The sequence below is a fragment of the Emys orbicularis genome, chromosome 6 (assembly GCF_028017835.1).
Source record: "Emys orbicularis isolate rEmyOrb1 chromosome 6, rEmyOrb1.hap1, whole genome shotgun sequence".
NCBI lineage: Eukaryota > Metazoa > Chordata > Testudines > Emydidae > Emys > Emys orbicularis.
The window spans coordinates 80,909,186-80,925,914 of NC_088688.1; the positions used below are offsets into that span (position 1 = coordinate 80,909,186).

At 45.5% G+C, this 16,729-nt stretch overlaps 1 protein-coding gene across 1 annotated transcript in view; it reads right to left on the bottom strand.

Annotated features, from left to right (window-relative positions):
* Positions 1–16,729, bottom strand: part of FBN2 (fibrillin 2) — a 260,834-nt gene that overhangs the window by 193,024 nt on the left and 51,081 nt on the right. Inside the window, exons 6-7 of the mRNA XM_065406785.1 lie at positions 16,336–16,533; positions 3,577–3,702 (exon numbers count right to left, since the gene is read on the bottom strand). Of these exons, the coding sequence (XP_065262857.1) occupies positions 3,577–3,702; positions 16,336–16,533 (324 nt within the window). The remainder of the gene's footprint in view (positions 1–3,576; positions 3,703–16,335; positions 16,534–16,729) is intronic.

The window sequence follows — 16,729 nt, forward strand, 5'->3', positions numbered from 1 at the left end:
GCGGAACTTCAACTTTACCATGAACTTGTTGAGCCCGCGCAGGTCCAGAATGGGCCGGAGGCCCCTTTGGCCTTGGGAATCAGGAAGTATCAGGAGTACAACCCCTTGTCCCTTAGTTCCCGCAGAACCTCCTCTACCGCTCCCAAGGTGAGGAGCGCCTGAACCTCCTGAATAAGGAGTTGCTCGTGAGAGGGGTCCCTGAAGAGGGACAGGGGCGGGTAGGAGCAGAATTGGAGAGAGTATCCTGCTTCCACCATGTGAAGGACCCAGCTGTCTGAGGTTATTTGGGACCATGCACGGTGGAAGTGGGATAAACCATTCAAAAAGGGCGGGGAAGGATCCAGGGTAAGTCTGGTACGCTGTCCTTAGGCATCCCTTCAAAAAGCCTGCTTGGAACCCGACGATGATTTGGTCGGGCCCTGGCCTTGCTCAGACGGGGGGTTGGAGGACTTCCTCCTTCCATTCTGCCCCTGCCGCCTGTAAAAGTCCTGCCTCGGCCAAGGAGGGTAGGAGCGCTGCTGCGGCTGCTGGGGCTTGAAGTGTTTCCGCTGGGTTGCCGGGGTGTGCATATCCAGGGACTTCATAATCGCCCTTGAGTCCTTAAGGCTATGCAGCCTAGAGTCAGTCTGCTCTGCGAACAGGCCCTCCCCATCAAAGGGCAGGTCCTACAGTGTCTGCTGCACCTCAGGAAGCAGGCCAGAGGCTTGCAGCCACGAGGTGTGCCTCATGGCAACCCCTGAGGACAAGGTGCGCACGGTTGAGTCTGCAGCGTGCAGTGGGGCCTGCAAAGAGGTCCATGCCACCGTCTTGCCCTCGTCAACAAGAGCCCCAAACTCCTCCCTGGACTCAGGAGGCACAAGTTCCTTGAACTTCAGCATGGAGTTCCAAGAGTTAAAGTTGTAGCGGCTCTGGAGAGCCTGTTGATTGGCAATCCTGAGCTGGAGCCCACCCATGGAGTACACCTTGCTGCCAAACAAGTCCAGCCACTTGGCGTCCTTCGACTTCGGCGCTGGGGCTGGCTGCCCATGCCTCTCCTTTTCATTCACAGCCACAACCATCAGTGAGTAGGGCTGTGGGTGCGTGAACAGATAGTTGTACCCCTTCAAGGGTACAAAGTATTTATGCTCAACCCCCTTAACCTTAGGGGGAATGGAGGCCGGGGTTTGCCAAATAGTTTTGGCATTAATCTGGATGGTCCTGATGAGGGGCAGAGCCTCCCTCGATGGACCTTCCTGGGCCAAAATGTCCACCACCGGGTCCTCGGATTCCACCAGCTCCTCAGCCTGCAAATTCATATTGTGGGCCACCCAGCGCAGGCGGTCCTGATGGGAACGGATGTCTATGGGGGGGGGCAACCTGGAGACTGAGGTATGGAGGTGCCCGCTACAGCCTCGGCAGGGGAGGAGGATGAAGAGGCCAAGGGGGGGGGGGAGAGGGTCATCCTGACCCCTCTGCTCCACGGGGGCCCGATGTCCCATGTCGCTGACTGCAGGTGCAGGCTCGGGAACCGGAGTCAGAGGGGGTCCCGAGGTGGGGAGGAGGCCCAGCATTTCCTCCACACCTCCAGGAGCGGGCCGACTAGCTGAGGCTTCCGGCACCCGTGGTTCAGAGGTGGCCGACTGGGAAGCTCCAGACTGTGTACCTTGGGCCTGGTGGTACGTCCATGGGGTCCAGAACAGCCACTGCGCCTGCCACGATCCTGCCCCCACATCAGGGCGGCTACGGTTTGACTGGCGGCAGTCCCATTCTGAAAACTGCGACACTGTCTCCGAACCTGAGGAACAAGATCCGAACCGCGAGAGCCAGGGTGGCACCGAGCGGAGCTGCACCAGTGAGCGGCATCGCGAGGCTGGGGAGTGGTGCCGGGACCTGGAACAGTACCGGGACCTGGAGCGGTACTGTTGCCTGGTGCTGAACCAGGATGGTGAATGGTGCTAGGATCGGTGCCAGGTCCGGAACCTTCTCCACAACATTGACCAGTGGGCGGAGCAGTGCCACGATCGGGAGCGTCAATGCAATCCAGAGCAGTGCCGCGAGTACAACCAGTGCCGCGATGGGGAGTGGTGGCGGGACCGGGAGTGGTACCAAGGCTCAGCCAAAGGAGCTGGCAGTGCCGACGGTCGGATCAACGCCAGCTTTCCTCGAGACAGTGCCATCCGCTGAGGCACCGGAGGCTTGGCGTGGAGCAGAGGAGACCCCGGTGCCGTCATGGCGATGAGGTCTCTCACAGCCGCAAAGGTGTCCGGGGTGTAAGGCAGTTGGACTTCCATAATGCTGCGGGTTGGGGAGTCCAGCGGCACCGGACTCAACGGTTCCCCCAGCAGAGCCAAAGTCGACGGTGCCATGTCCACGACCTTCGCTCCTGGGCGCTCCCCTCCAGGGTACACCACGGTGGCTGGTTCCAGAGGGGTGGGTCTCTGCGAAGGAGAGCCGTCCTTCTCCAGCTTCCGGAGTCGCTTCAGTGCCAGGGAATGGGAGTGGTGCCGGGTCGATGTCACCAGCGTCAGTGCCGCGGGTCTCGGCCAGAGTCCATTATCGTACACTATCACCGCCGGGGCGCTGTGCACCCAACAACTCGTTGCTGGGTCCTGCCGCACCGAAGTAGGCTGGGGTTGAAGGGCCGCCTCCATAAGGAGCTACTTCAGGCGAAAGTCCCGCTCCTTCTTAGTCTGGGGATGAAAACCCTTGCAGATCCTGCACTTCTCAGCCTGGTGAGCCTCCCCCAGTCTCTTTAGGTAAGAGACATGGGGGTCGCCCGTTGGCATGGGCTTAGAGCAGGATGTGGAGGGCTTGAATCCTGGGGACTTGGGCATGAGAACTCTGAAGAAAAAACAGTCAGGGTGGAGGGTAAACCCCCCAACCCAATTACCACTAACTACAACAAAACCAAAGAACTACCAACAAAAGCAAACAACAACTATCTAGAACGCTAGGGAAACGTGGAGAACTTGCAGAGCAAGACGCCACAGTTCCAACGACCATCACGGGCGGTATGAAGGAACTGAGGGGGCGCCGGCTCGGCCACTCCAGGGGGCTCCACAGCCGACCTGATGGATGCTGTTAGGGGGAAAACTTTCTGACAGCCGTGCACATGGCATGCGCACACCTAATTGGAATCGATATGAGCAAGCACTACTAGAATATTTTGAACTTTAAAAAAAATAAACCATGATAATACAATTGCTTCCAAATGCTGTACATTCAGTCTTTTCACCTTAATTTTTTTTTTTTTTTAAACTTTGGAACAGGATTATTTTCTGCTTTATTCAGTTTATCAGGTAAGCTGGCAAACTGTCTAGTAGAAAGTATGAAGAACAAAGCAGATACGCATGATGTGATGAGCCCAATAACGATGACTAAGCACAGCAGAAATACAACCGGTAGTGCCTCCCTACATCAAACATAGCTAAAATTCTGTGTAGTAAAACCCAGAACTTTGAAACCTTTTTCTTTCTTTACCAGAAAGGCTCCAATCATGATCCACTGTACAAGTCTCTAAAACCACAGCACAAAGAGACACTTTACTTTGAGTCAATGATCACCATTTAGGAATGTTCTCAGACACTATACACTTACCGTCACATTTCTGAGTTGCCTCATTCTGTCTGTGACCAGCAGGACACTTGCATTCATAAGAGCCAACTGTATTAATGCAGTTTCCTCCTGAACAGACCCCTGGTATAGCCTGGCACTCATCAACATCTATAAAGAGAAAACAGTTTGCTTGAAATCAGACATTGCTTGAATTACAGTTGTGATAAACAGATGGACAGCTCCATCTTTGAAAGAATTCTGAAAAATAACCATTATTTGCATTACCTCACTTCTGCATCTCGTCGTGAATTTGGAGACCACGTTGTCTGGCATTGACCCTTACCCATGCTCTCCCCTAAGCTATAAATTGTGATATATTAGATTAAGCATGCAACATTCAGGGCCTGCTAGATTTGACAGATTTGTTAGTGTGGAGCTCCACAGTTGTTAATTGTACGTCACTCCATTTTCATTCTTCCTTTGCAGTTCATCTATAGTAGATTTCTACTGTGCTTTAACATGCGCTATTTCCAATTTAAATTGTGTTTTCTTCCCAACTTCATTACAACATAGTTCAAAAAACATATATCCTGCTAGTGAAATACGAGAACCAACATCATGCCCATAACGTTAGTTATTGCAAGCTCATTCATTGCAAAATTAGGCCAAGTGGGCAAAACCCTTGCTTTAAATTTTTTTTTTTTTTTTTTTTTTTTTTTTTTAAACAGTATACACAATAAGGTATGAGCCAAGAACTTTTCAAAAACATCCATTACAATGCTATACTTTTAAAGTGCAATAGTCCCACACATGTAAAGCATTTTCCATATAGATGAAAACATCCTGTATTTCTGTAGCTTACTATCAGCACAGCCCCAATGACTGAATTTGGTACTGCTAAATCAGATGAGTAGTTAAAATAATACAGAGTATCTTACAGAGATCTCACTGAACTAACCAGTGTAGGCCAGAACCATATAGAGGAACTCTTTGTACCAAAGGGGGGGGGGGGGGGGAAAGAGTATGGAAAGCAGGCTTCAGGCTAATGCATGACGTATACATTCAGATACTTAGCCTCTCATAAGCTCTCACAGCTCTCCTTTCAAAAGTTCATTTAAACTACAGCGCTATGAAATTTTGGAGTTGTATGTTTATTAATTCCTTCACAATAAATAATTTGATTAAGTGCCCAAAGGCTCCGCTCCACTTCTGTGAACTCTGGGGAGTCAAAACCTGCAGATCCTAGCTGTGTGGAGGCATTTCCATTACATGGTACCTTTGTCTCCAAAAATCTCAGACGTTCCTCTATGGGAGCTCAAAAGACATCCATATTTGTAGGTTTAGAGAAGGCAGTTTGAATCAGGGTTGGGGCAACTGTGCTGCTCCCCAGCTCCTTGCTGATAGAGCAATGAAAAGGAAACTGAGTCCAAACCCATGCTGTTTCCTAGCCCATATGTGGGCATAACCGACATACAGGAGAACAGAATGCTTAGTGATTATAAAAGATGTTGGAATTGAAAAACAAACTGCTTTATTCTTAAAAAAAAAAAAAAAAAACACAAACCAGATAAAGCAGATGTAAAAGCAGTGCAAATTTCTTCACTCTGCATCAGCAAAGTACTATGCACGAACCTTGTTCAAGTTCAAAAGTTAGGGGGTAATTCCTTTGTCTACAGTCATAGATTAAGGTCAGATACCCACAGTTGGCTTTAGCATTTTTGAGTGGTCCTGCCCTATCCTGTCCCTCCGACTCTGATCACTCGACTATGCAAAGGACTGGTTTTAGGATTTTGACGAGGGCATTCAAGATAATCCTTTTTGTCACCATAAATCTTCACACTACCACCAGCCTCCTCTTCTGAAGAAGAAGTGGAGCCCAGCTGCTTGTACTACTTATCAATTTTTTTAAAATATCAAGGACAATTTTCCATACAAGCAATAACAATGAGGGCCACTAGGCCTCTGGGCACCAAAGAGCTTTATGTGCATTGGGGTGAGTTTTAGATTACTCCTTCAATTATTTAAATATAGAATCCAGAGTAGCCAGCAACATTAAAAGTACACTGTCTACTTAAAAGTAACACTTGTATCTAAAACTTCCTTTATCGATTACTGTTAAAAGAACCCTTTAGGATTATTATAACTGAAAGGATTTGGGGGAAAATATTTTTCACTATTTTTTTCAGTTGGTTTAGTGTGCACATTAACAGCACTCAGTGCACAGTCACTTCTCTGTTTCCCATACACAGTCAGCCAGCCAGCCTGCCTCCTATTCAGTTTGGGGGGGGGGGGGGGCGGAGAGGAGGTTTCTAGTTTTGTTATGTTTGGTTCGTGTTGTTTAAATCAAGCACTACGAAGATAAAACTATTTTAAAAAAGAAAAAAAGTGGTTCCGAAAGCATCTACTTTTCCCTCATTGACATCTATTTTACTTGGCTTTGACTCTCCTCTACCCCTACTCTTTCCAGTGATGCACTGCCAATATTTTAACGAAGTCTTGTCCTTTCCCACCCCGCCAAAAAAACAAACAAACAATAAAAAACCTCAGCCTCGTGACCCCAGTTTTCTGTGTTGTAGATAGGTAGGGTGACTGATTTTGGGATCAAGAAAGGAGGCAACACTGCTTGGCAAACAAACTTATTTTAAGTACATTTGCTGGAAGTGTTTATACTTTTTTCCTGTAACTGTCCTGAGTTTATTTCACACAGCAGTGTGCAAATACATTATTTAGATCGTGCGTGTGCTGAAGCTCTTATAAGGAGTGGGGGTTCCAGCATATCCTTCCTGGGAACATTCTTTTCTAAAAAACATCACTTAGTGCAATCTGATCTACAGTAACTCCTCACTTAAAAAGTCATCCCAGTTAATGTTGTTTCGTTGTTACATTGCTGATCAATTAGGGCACATGCTCGTTTAAAGTTGTACAATGCTTCCTTATAACATTGTTTGGCAGCCGCCTGCTTTGTCCACTGCTTGCAGGAAGAGTGGCCATTGGAGCTAGCTGGTGGGGGCTTGCAACCAGGGTGGACCGGCAGGCCTCCCCCCCCCCCCCCATCAGCTCCCCGCTCCCCTAAGTTCCTTGTGCGGCAGCTGCCCAGCAGGCTACCAATTGCCGGCAGATCAGCTGTCCCTCCCCTCACTGCCACGTGCGCTCCTGCCCTCTGCCTTGGAGCTGCTCCTGGGAGCCACCTCCTTGCTGTGCAGGGGAGGGGGGGGAAGAGGGGGACTAATGTCAGGGTATCCCCCTCCCCCCTGCTCCCCGCTTACCCCCTTCTCCATATACAGAAGGGGGGGATACACAATAGGGCTCAGGAGGAGAGAGCTGGCCGCAGCTGCTGTCTCAACTTCCTGATCTTTTTAAAGGCAATGTACTTAGAATGTGGTGTCAGCGTACTTAAAGGTGCAATGCGCATCTCTCTCTCTCTCTCTCTCTCACACACAGGGCGTGTGCCATGCTGTCTCCCCTCCCTCCATTCGTGCTGCCTTGCAGAGTGTGAGGCTACATTAACAACGTGTTAACCCTTGAGGGCAGACCCAAGTGCTAGTTCATCATTTAGCAGTAAGGCATTCCCTGGGAAATATCCCACCCTCTTACTTCACCCCTCAACCAAGCTTCATAATCATCATTGCTGTGTGCAGTATTAAATTGTTTGTTTATACTATATATATATAAAGTTTTAAGTTTTAAACAAACATATATATATACATATATATATATATATATATCGTTTTTTGTATGGTGAAAAAAATTTCCCTGGAACCTAACCCTCCACCCCCATTTACATTCATTCTTATGGGGAAATTGGATTCGCTTAACATCGTTTTACTTAAAGTCATATTTTTAAGGAACATAACTACAACGTTAAGCGAGGAGTTACTGTATTTGGAATTCAAAATTGTCCCTTCTAATTGTGAGGCCAGGGAAGTCAGACCTGGCAGGTCTGATTTAGCAGTATCCAGAGAGAAGATAAACTTCACTCATACCAAACCCACCCAATAGCCCCCTCCAGCACATAATTATTGTATACGGCCTTTGACTCTTTTGCCTCAAAATGAACTTAAGATGCTGAATATAAATGCACCCCGTCAGTTATTGCTGCTTGTTTAAATTATGCTACCTCAACAAAGTTGTGGTTAAAAAGCAGATTAATTTGAAAACAGCAATATCTGAGTTTACTGGTGGCCTTCACAAAGACGATCTCTGTTTGAATCTCATAAGAGATCACTTCACTGCCTTATAAGCCAAAGATATTAAGTAATTATAAATTAATTGCAGTAGCAGCAGGAAATGAATAAGTTCCAGAAGCAGAAATGGTTTCTCTCTGGCCTTAAACAAAGTTTTAGAATTCAAGTAATTCCATTAATTACAACTGTAATCCACATGGTTTGGAAAAAAAATCCATTATTTTTGAAAGGGGAGGAAAGAAAGACCACCTCGGGGATGGTTATTTTACACAGCCCACTGCTGTACAAAGAAGGAAACATGTCCAATGAAGAAATATGAATACAGTCTTGCTAAGTGAGGTACTGATCCTGCAAAGCCTCAATCACATGAGCTGGCTCACATGTTCAACAACTTCTAGGAAAGATGTTAATCCAAACGTGTGCTTGGGGGTAGGTGTTATATTTTCACTGTAAGGGAATTGTTTAAAATCATTTAAAGTGAATGAAAACATTAAGCACCATTGTTAGTTAAAAGAAATACAACCTAGAGGGCTAAACCTGCAAGTAGTTCCTTTTTATGGGAGTAGCTCAAGTCAATGAAACTATTACTTGTGTCTCACATTACACAACCCTCCTCCCCTCGCTTGTCCAAATAAGGGTTTTTAGAATTATGCTATTAGCCTTTTGGAATTTGGAAAGACTAGAGAGCAAAGTTAATACAATATATTCTTAAAATGGCCTATTCAGTGAATTACTTTCTGAATACTATTTTAAAGCCACGGGAATCATTTGTCTGCATACACTACAATTTTGAGATCAAATAGACAGGTGGTTTGGGTGTTTTTGTTCTACCTTGTCAGCCAGGTTTAACTATACCTCAATTTCAACATTATTCCTTCCTGAACTGTTCATGCTTCTGAGGGCCAAATGAATAAAAAGCATTCTTAGGGCCATAAACACAAAATTAAATGAATTATCCTTTAGGCATGATTGTATATACCAAGAGATTCGATATGCTAAAGATTAGGTAGAATGTTTCCATGTGTTCATGGGTCTGATAATATCTGGCAAGTGAAAAAAGGTTCTTTGCTTTTTCAGACAGTTTTCTGAGTAAGTGGTAACCACCTGCAGGATTTGCATTGCTAATTTTACACATGCAACTTTGAAAACCTAGCCAACTTCGGCCTCTCTCTCTGATGAGTGGACAGTTTCTCAGAGAACCCTAAAGATAAAAAAAAAAAAGCTTAAGGAAATAAAGGCTCTGTCAAATATACTTAAAGAAATGCGGTCGGATAGTTTAGACCCTAAATTTAGGGGAAGAAGCTTGGTTTCGTTGTTTGTTTTTTTTAAACAAAAAAGTTTTACTAAACAGAAACATTCTCCTGAATGTTTTATTTTAATTTAAATGAAAATAGATTTGGTTGTTTTTTAATTAACCTGGTGCATGAGAACCAGAAAGCTAAATGGCCTAGAATACAGTTGAAAAGACTAGCCTTTTCTGTGTGCCCTAGATGAGTAAAATAATGCAAAAGTAAATAATCAGCAGAAATGGTGAAAAATCACATTAAATTATTAAAACAAGAAAAAAAACCTGAGGTATTATCAGTTACTAGGGGTCTGATCCTGAGAGTTATGGCATTGACTTCAATGGGAGCCAGATGGAGTCCCAGGTAAGGGGACATCTGTTTTAAGAGAGTCACTTTAACACACACAGTAGATCTTCAGAACTGACCTATCAGGAAAATAATATCGGTTGTTCTTCCATCTTGAATTTGAAGTTTTTATGTATTCTGCCATCTCTGACTGGATGTATTCTTACTATATCATTTCTCAGCATATCATCTCCTGCAGCTCTGTCCCATTTTCATAAGAACAATGGGCAGTAGGAGGGAAGATGTTTGGGAAAAACCTTGAGATTGGATTAGCCACTCGGTAGTGGGGCAAAGATGTAGGAGCTCTCTATTTCCTTTCCCTGGTGCTAAGAATCACTGTCTGAAGAGGAAAGGGAGTAGCTAAAAAATGGACTGTTAAGAAATGTTGGGAAGATCTGAGATCTTCCAGCGTGGGATTCCTGCCACTACCTTGCTGCACAGCCATGTAGTAATGGCAAGAAAATATTTTCAACTAAGACTGTCTCTTGTCTGAATACTTTGGGATGAGGGACTGTCTGATCTCTTGGGAACATAACAGGTGTCATTTCGATCCTCTCCTGAATTAAAAATCAGTCAAAGCCTATTGTTGAAGCAAAAAGAACTGCTATGGGGAGATTTAAAGATTTGGGTTATTTTTAAATTCCTCTTTAGGTTGCCGTGGTATCGTTAATGAATGAATAAATAAATAAATCTATAGCATTCTACTTGTTCTGCAAACATAACTGATTAATCCACAAAAAATGCCAGCCATCCAGCTGAGTACCTCTCCTAGACCTGAAAAAGAGCTCTGTGTAGCTCAAAAACCTGTCACTTTCACCAACAGAAGTTGGTCCAATAAAATATATTACCTCATCCACCTTGTCTCTAGCCAGCCAGCTAGGCTTTTATCCCTATTTACAGGCATAAAGAAGTGAAATGAATGGCCCAAGCCCATACAAAAATAAAGGCAGGCTGCATTATTTTTACACCTCTTGTTGATTTTCCTGCTCCAACCTCAGCCTTTGACTCCTTCACTGTGTAAATTACATCAGTTAACACCATATAATCTGCATCAGCACTTACTTCTCTGATTATATATATTAGGATAGACATAGCTATAGATACAGAACTATTTGTTCTTTAAGTAAGGGCTTGCCTACATGGGGTTATTCTGGATAGCTATTCTTGATTAACTCGTCTTTGGAAGTGCACACCATACCTTATTCTGGTTTAAATTTCACATATAGATATGGATAAAACTCGTCAGCAATTCAGAAAGGCTAACAGTTGTATATAGAAGCCTACCAGAAGTTAGACACACAATAGTTGATACAATTTAGTAATAAGTGAGGATAGCTCCCCACTTAGTACTCAAGCCAATTCCCTCTCTATCTGGACCAGGGACTTTGATGTTATCCTTTGCTGCCTCATGGATCCTCATGAGGTAAATCTGTTCTCCTGATCTTCAGGCTTGGCAAGTTCTGATTTTCTTTGTTTTTTCATGCAACTTTCTCACCATGCAGCCTTCCAACTCCTTCAAATGGGTTATCTGTCAATCTAATCCACATGTGTCTAATCTGTGTCTTTATATAGTGCCCATTACATCAAAGAGCCTCTATATCATAATGTATCAGTTCCTAATGGTTGGTGTCCAGTTTTTCCATTAATTTTGCTTATGACATTGGCCAAATTACCTACTTAAGTGGAGAATTTAATTTCTCCATTTTTACAACCCTTAAATAAAGCTAGAAATGGATTAGTGCAGAGGTCGGTAACCGGGGGCAGGCGAGCCGATTTTTACTGGCACGCTGCTGCCAGCCCGGGTCCTGGCTGCCAGCCCCTGGCTGCCAGCCCCGCTCAGCCCGCTGCCGGCCTGGGCGAATGGAAACCCGGCCGGCAGCGGGCTGAGTGGGGCCGGGACCCCGGCTGGCAGGAACCGGCGGACAGAACTCCAGACCAGCGGCGGCCTGAGCCACTCAGCCCGTCGCTGGTCTGGGGTTCCAGCCGCCGGCCCCGCTCAGCCCGCTGCCAGTCTGGGGTTCTGGCTGCCGGCCCCTTGCCAGCCAGGGTCTCGGCCCCGTTCAGCCTGCTGCTGACCTGGATGGACGGAACCCCGGGCCGGCAGTGGGCTGAGCCGCTCAGCCCGCTGCTGGTCTGGGGTTCCGTCCACCGGCCCCTGCCAGCCAGGGTCCCTACCGCCGGCCCAACTCAGTCCGCTGCCAGTCTGGGGTTCTGTCTGGGGCCCCCGTAAATGTAAAATTTATTACTGGCACGCGAAACCTTAAATTATTGAAGACTTGGCATGTCACTTCTCAAAGGTTGCCGACCCCTGGATTAGTGCTATCCTCTTCTGATCTTTGTGTATGTGAGACAGGAAGCATCTAGGCAAATAGTGGCACTCCCAATTAGTTTCAGTGGAAGCCATGTTAGTCTGTATCAGAGGAGGGAGAAGAGGGGAAAAAAATAAAGAGTCCTTGTGGCACCTTAGAGACTAAAAATTCGTGGGCCCACGAAGGCTTATGCCCAAATAAATTTGTTAGTCTCTAAGGTGCCACAAGGACTCCTCGGGTTTTTTTGTTTGTTTTTTAATTCCCAATTAGAAATCACTAATCTGGTATTATCTTTCATGCCCCCTTTCATTTCCACCTCTCGGCTTTGGGGATTTTAGCAACACATATAAAACTTCTTTATTGCAGATGAAGATTATTTAGACTAGATTTCAGTGAATTCAATGATTTCTCAACAAAGCTCATGTTTCTTACAGCCACTGTGTCATAGGTTGAACCTCTAGGGCAGGGGTTCTTGGACCCCTTAAAGGGTCATGAGGTTATTACATTGGGGGTTGCAAGCTGTCAGCCTCCACCCCAAACCCCACTTTGCCTCCAGAATTTATAATGGTGTTAAATATATTTAAAAAAATGAAAAAGTGATGATTTAATTTATAAGGGGTCACACACTTGCTATGGGAAAGGGGTCACCAGTACAAAAGTTTGAGAACCACTGCTCTGGGGTGCTCCCTAGCGGTGAGGGTGAGCACCTCTCTCATCCCAGAAGTCTTTCGCTGGATGTAGACATTTGAGTGGCTTGCAGTGTGGAGTGCGGGCCTCCAGCTGTGAAGCTTGAGAAAGCAACCCTCCTGGATGCAACAGGAGTTCAAATGAAAAAGCCTACAGATCAGTCCGGGCTTACCTGGCTGTACCCTGCAAGGCAAAAGGAAACCGTCTCTGTGCAGGGGGATGGGTTCCTAACCCTTTGTGTGACTGAGGGGCCACGGGTGAGTACCCCGAGCTTTAAGAAGGAAAACAAAGTAAAGATGATCCCTCTGCCTCTTTAAAGGCTCCAGGCAGGTGCAGGCAGCAGAGGCTCTTTAAGCAGCTTTCCAGGTAAGCAACTCCTGCTCTGTGAAGCTAGAGAGCTTCCCTCTGAATGGCACCTGGTATTGAGCTTGAATCCTCACTTTTAAGGATCCACCCCCTCCAGGCTGGACAGGCCTCTTAGATGTGCCGGGCTGAGGCTGACTGTGCCCAGAGGCGCTCTTTAACCCCCTTTCCTGGCTGGGACGGGAAGCTGTCTCACCCCACATTATCAATAAGGGTATGTCTACACTGCAATTAAAAACCCACAGTGGGCCTGTGCCAGCTGACTTGGGCTCACAGGGCTTGGGCTAAGGGGCTCTTTAATTGCAGTATAGACACTTCGGCTGGGGCTGGAGCCCGGGCTCTAGGACCCTGACTGTCCCCTGCTGAGCCACCTCTCTTGCCAGGTTCCATGAAGCCCCTGCAGTCAGGTTCCTTGGGCCCTGGTGCACAATGCATCCTTAGGGCTTAGCCCTTTCCTGCCCATGCTGTAGCTGGAGGCGGCTGGCTTATGTCCATGCCCATCAGCAGCTGGAGATGTTAGCTGCCTTTCGACACCGTGCGGGCAAGAAGGGCCAATTGCTTCCAGCCACATGGCGGGGGGAAAGAAGAGATGAGCTCTGCAAAGACATGAGCCAGGTCATCCCTTCCTCGCCTCCTCCTCCCCTGCAGCTGGAAGCAGCTCCCATCCCTTCCCTCGTGCACAGTGCCGAAAGGCTGCTGCTGGCCACATTCTGGTGTGAACCCTGGCAGAAATCTGGGGGGGGCGGCGGGGGGGCATATGACTCTGTGTGCCCCCCGCCACACACGTTGCCTTGGGAAGATGTGGCGCCAGGTACCAGGAGAGGTGGGTCCGTCCAGGAGGCCCAGCCAGGCATGGAGGGTCGAGTTGGTCGGTCACCCCCCTGTGTGAGAGAGGTGTATGGGGGCGTGTGTGTGTCACCTCTCCCCATCTGTGTGGGGGGGGGTGGAGGGGAAGGGTGTGTGTGTGTGTGTGTGTGTGTGTGTGTGTGTGTGAGACCCCTTCCCGTGCAACCCGTAAAGCCTTAAAGATAAGAAAGTAAACAAAAAAATACAACTATGCAGTATTTCTTTTTAACAGGGGCTCAGTCAACTTGATGTTAATTTGAATGGTTCTACTGCATATTCTGATTGATTGCCATTGAACTCACTTGAATATGAATAATTTTACCAGGTGTCCTGTATTCAAGAAGGCAAGTTTCCTAATCCTTTAATCATTCTATTGGCTCTTCTTGAACCCTCTCCAAATTTAGCAACATCCTTCTTGAAATTGTGGACACCAGAACTGGACACAGGATTCCAGCAGCACTTGCACTAATGCCAAATACAGAAATAAAATAACCTCTCTACAACTACTTGAAATTTCCCTGTTTATGCATCCAAGAATCACATGAGTCCTTTTGGCCACAGCATCAAACTGAAAGCTCATAGTCAGCTGATCATCCACCAGGACCCTCAAATATTTTTCAGAGCCATTGTTTCCCAGATGAGATTTCCCCATCCTATAAATATGGCCTACATTCTTTGTTCCTAGATGTATGTATTTACATTTAGCATATTAAAACAAGTTACATGGCCAGTTCTGCAGTATTACAGGATACACTTCCCGAGTCCATTATTCTAATATTAGCTATAGTATCCCAAAATATCAGGCTTTTCTGAATCTCCGTGAATGCAGAATTTAGTCTAAAAATTGCCCATATTGTACGCATGTTTTTATTGCATCATTTATATACTTTCCTTTAGGTCATAGAGGAATCTTAGTGAATTTTTCATCCCAGCATTTAGATACAGAATTCTCCAGTGCTATAGGGATGCCCTAATGACGCGCTGATTGAAGTATTTATATTTGACTATTTAGAGAAAAGAGTTCTCCTAGTTATAATCATTCTCTCTTGTACTGTGTTAGGCATTCTCTCAGTTACATTTGGGGATCTGTCTGTACAGAGACCACTGTAACCAAACCATGTTTTCTGAGATGGCTTTGGGAAATCATAAGACTTAATAGATATTGACGCCCACAGGCAGATCAGTGCACGTAGCTGATTTTGAGATTCCCCTGAGTAACAAACTTCCCCAATGTCTTTAATAGGCTATACCCATTTATGCTATTGTTACAAAAAGTAAAAGTGCATATAATGGTTATAATAATCCATGAAAGAAAGAGCAGATTGTGTCATCTTCTAGGTGCTGCATATTGACTGTAGGGTTTGAGGATTTCATTGGAGATGTACATATTTCAGTGACAAAATCTGAAGCCCAATTCACAATCCCAAGCACAGGAATAACCCCAGTTTTCTAAACATGGCAAAGTGCCATTACCACATGCTACAAGCAGAGTTGTGAAACACTTTATATCCAATGCAATAAGCATTCAGAGTGGGTTGTCAGATTGTAACCATGCATGTATTGTAACAACAGTTGATTTCAGATCTGATAATGAGCCAGACCTCACTCTAGCTGTGGATACTTGCCCAGTCAGAAAGAGAGATTGCCTTGGGGTCCTAGAACACTGACAGCAAATAAGATCCTGTATTATGTGCGTCTTGTGGCCAAACTAGAGAAAATGTACAGAAGTTGTGCACTCCGGAGAGTATTTCTGCCAACTTGGCTGCTAGGGATCCCAGGAAAAGTACTGAAACAACAGTCTATAATTCATTACATATCTCAACTTGAGACTACCACCACCTATGCAACAGAAAGGAAATAAACTCCTAATTATTTGGAATTTCTGCTATCTTTAGCCATTTCATTCTACATGCAGTTTGTTTAAGAATTCAATCAAAGGAAGAGAGAGCAGGCAAGACAAACTTTCTTGATATGTCTGCCTTCATCATCATCATCATATATATGAGGTCATATGGGAGTGGAACAATCAGTGACTGATTGCTAGAGAAAAGGCAGAAGGGGATGGTGCATCAGACAAGGAGTCTGACAGGTCTTCTCAGGTTCTTAGACCATTCTTTACCAGTCAAAGACACCGGGGGCTACTGCCCATTCACAAAGCAATGTTTCTGGTACCACATCCGCTAAAGCAGTCTTCAGCCTTTGCACCCAACTGATTGACAAACCACAAGTGGCTCCAACTACAAGATCTGTGTGTCCCAAAGGTTGTGCAAATAGGTAAGTAAATAATTAATAAATAGCAAAGATAAACAACTAGGACCCCAACCACCACTTTACAAAGCAAACTGCTCAACAGTAAGAGAGAGGCCATAAGTTCTTTTTCTAGACATAACTCAAAGTAAATGGGCATTTTTACTTTAATCAAAGGCCAGAGCAAGAGACTAAGGTTCAGTAACTAGCATAATATCATAGATGGTGGATAGCTCTCTCATTATGTTCTTATAGTTTGTATTCATTTTTTTCCATACCATTAGTTTCATTATTAGGTGCATGTATCCAAGCTAAAACTTTGGCGTTTCCAGGATTATTAGAATTTTGTGAATAACAGCAATCATATTATACTTTTTCCTGTGTTTATTATTTCATAGATTCATGAAATCTCTGAATCTTTGAAATAATAAACATTGCAAAAAACAAACAGTAATTTGGTTTTAGGTGGATACGTGCTTTTCTAGACAACATTCACGATGCAGTAACCATGACCAGCCAAACCAAAAGGCTTACCTTGACATGCTCCATTGCGGATGTTAGGAATGAAGCCACGACGACATGGCTGAGGCTGGGCAGGACACATCTCGCAAGGATGGCCCCAGGCACGTCCGATGGTTGCACAACAAAGAGTCTTCGTGCAAACAATGCCAGTCAGCTGGCCCTGACACATCTGGTTGTTGACCTGAGCGAAACAGGGGCCTGTTCTATAATCTGGAAAAGAAGAATGGAAAAATGGAATGTCTGATGCAAACACAATGTTGCCTCCACTAACTGACCCACGTAGCACAGAGGGAATACATTTTTTCCCCAACAGATATCAATGTAAAGAAAATACCAGCAAATCTTTGACATTTAAATCATGGTCTTTTATGCAGATGTAGTAGTAAACCTTCCACAAAAAGCACTA